The sequence below is a fragment of the Odontomachus brunneus genome, unplaced genomic scaffold, assembly GCF_010583005.1.
Source record: "Odontomachus brunneus isolate Ranch 3 - 2012 unplaced genomic scaffold, Obru_v1 Obru_scaffold_097, whole genome shotgun sequence".
Lineage (NCBI taxonomy): Eukaryota > Metazoa > Arthropoda > Insecta > Hymenoptera > Formicidae > Odontomachus > Odontomachus brunneus.
In genome coordinates this window covers 1,274,439-1,276,959 of record NW_022639547.1, presented here as the reverse complement: position 1 = coordinate 1,276,959, position 2,521 = coordinate 1,274,439, and the positions used below count along the sequence as shown (strand labels likewise).

The 2,521-nt window shown below is 32.8% G+C and overlaps 1 protein-coding gene across 1 annotated transcript in view; it reads right to left on the bottom strand.

The window, feature by feature from the left end:
- Positions 1-444: 444 nt before the first annotated feature.
- The window catches only part of LOC116848569 (putative protein FAM10A4), an 18,609-nt gene continuing 16,532 nt past the window's right edge, over positions 445-2,521 (bottom strand). The window contains exons 4-5 of the mRNA XM_032824809.1: positions 949-1,164; positions 445-802 (exon numbers count right to left, since the gene is read on the bottom strand). Coding sequence (XP_032680700.1) covers positions 557-802; positions 949-1,164 — 462 coding nt within the window. The 3' untranslated portion in view covers positions 445-556. The remainder of the gene's footprint in view (positions 803-948; positions 1,165-2,521) is intronic.

Here is a 2,521-nt window from a genome sequence, read left to right as displayed (position 1 = left end):
ATATATATATATATATATATATATATATATATATATATATATATATATATATTCATTCATTCATTTTTCTGTATATATAGCAAGAAATATAATCGAACAATAGCATTTTTTTCGATCTATCCAAGACAACAGTCTTTTAACTACAAAGATCGAAATAAAATTCTTCATTAACTTTAAGATGCGTTTATCCCGATTCATAAGTAAATCGCAAGCAACAAAATAAAGAAAAAATGCTATCGAAGAATCCAAGTCGGATGCTCTACGCATACACAACTTAAAGACAAGCTAAAGATTATCCAGAGAAATTGGAGCAGAAAAAAATAATGAAATCTTTGAGATTCTACCAAACTTACGCATCTTATCGTTAATTTACAGGTTTTTATACACAATTGCTTTCTCAAATTAAATTACCAACCGTTACTGCAACGAGAGAGAAAGAAAGAATGAAAAAGTAAAACAACTTGGTCTTTAATAAATCAAACGTACATTAAGATATACGTACTTCTCTGCAACAAAAGATAGCAAAGAGTAAAGGCTTGAAACGACTAGATCGCGATTAATCGAGACCAACATCGTCCTGTGGGGGAGTCGGTTTTGGAGGGTTAGGACGCCCTCCCCCGGCACCAGGAAAACCGGGCATACCGCCCATCATACCAGGAAAACCGCCAGGCATACCGCCAGCACCGCCAAATTTCGAAGCCACCTTGTTGATAAGGGCCATTATCTTAGGATTACTCTGATATTTAAGAATGTTGGTCGGATTAGCGGAAATCTCTTTGAAAGCTTCAGCCACTTCTGGATCCTGCAAGTTTGCAAGAGAACGTTATCGTATCGCGTATCATCATGAATGCTGCATAATTAATAGTTCCGATCAAGCCACGTGCAACCCACGCGCGTTACAGTTTTATGTTTTAAAAGTTGACTCGCTTTCTCTATATTAATACTTACCTGGAAGGCTTGAAGGACTTCAGGATCGTTAAGGAATTGGTAGAAATCGCCCATGCCAGGGGACGCACCTCCTGCATCCGTCTGAGAGGTTCGCGTATTTTCTTCACGCGCTTTAGCAGCTTCTCGTGCTTTTTGCAATTTTTCCTGTCTGTCATGTTCCAATTTCTCTTGCACCTTTCTTTCTTTTTTCCTCTTATGTTCCTCTATCTTTCGCGCCTAAGTACAGTGATAGTGTAATTACATTATCCAGTCTTTGTCCGAAGACAATACTTGCAAAACAATTTGAATTATCCGTTGAATATGTAAAACTCTTTGCAAAAGTTTAAGCATTACAGAATAAAATCTGAGAACTTATTACATATAAAATAACATACAAATAATATGTATAAAAAATGCAGGATTAACATAACAATAATGTACACAAGGAGAAAGATAAAGAGGCGGCAGGAAGATGAATAAAGCACATAAAAAAATAGAAATTAAAGATAATCGCAAATTAAGATGTAAACGCATGCTGCGGATTGTAAATTTGATGATATGTGTGTAAGATTCGGTCTAAATGTAAATCAATAAATAGGACATCTTGACAATCTTTACGAGAGAATGATGAACGTGTCCAAATCTCAAATTATAATGACGTGTCTGGTCAATGTGCATGTATGTATATATTTATTTATGTCGATGTTATAATTGTATAATATAATACTAGAGTTGTATAATATAATATTAGAGATTGTATAATACTACTAATAGAGTTGTAATATATTGATATCTCTGTCTCAACAATATTTTTATATATTAACATACATCTATTTATATAGGAATTAATATTATACTGTATATACATAAAAAAAAAATATATATATATGTATATGTATATATATATATATATAATTTGTTTCGGTAAAAGAAAACATTGTAGCAGGTTTATTTATTCATACTGTACCGGGTAGTTTGATTTATATTTTATTATTTAAATTTCCTATTACGTGATATATATATATATATATATATATATATATATATATATATATCACGTTACAGGTACAGGATCCGGTACAGTATAAATAAATAAACCTGCTACAATGTTTTCTTTTACCGAAACAAATGACAAGTGTAAAATCTTGTGTATTATTTTATTCAAAACCGTTTATCTCTTAAGTATAATATTAATCTCTATATAAAGAGATATATGCTAATACATAAAAATATATTAAATATGTTGAAAAGAAGATATCAATATAACTCTATATATAGTGTCATATACAATTATAAAATCAACATTATATTTATTTATATAGTATATATATGCAATATTATAACAATAAATAAATAGCGGGAAAAGTTGGGAGAGAGGGAGGGAGAGAGGGAAAGAGAAAGAGGGAGAGAGAGAGAGAGAGAGAGCACTTTTGCACTGCGGGCCACCTTATACGGGCGCGACCCAGGCTTCTAAATATAAAGGCGCCCGCAGTTCTAATGCTCCTTTGCGTCTGTGCGCGCGTATTTCGCGATAATTCTCGCCTCTCTCTCTCTCTCTCTCTCTCTCTCTCTCTCTCTCTCTCTCTCTCTCTCT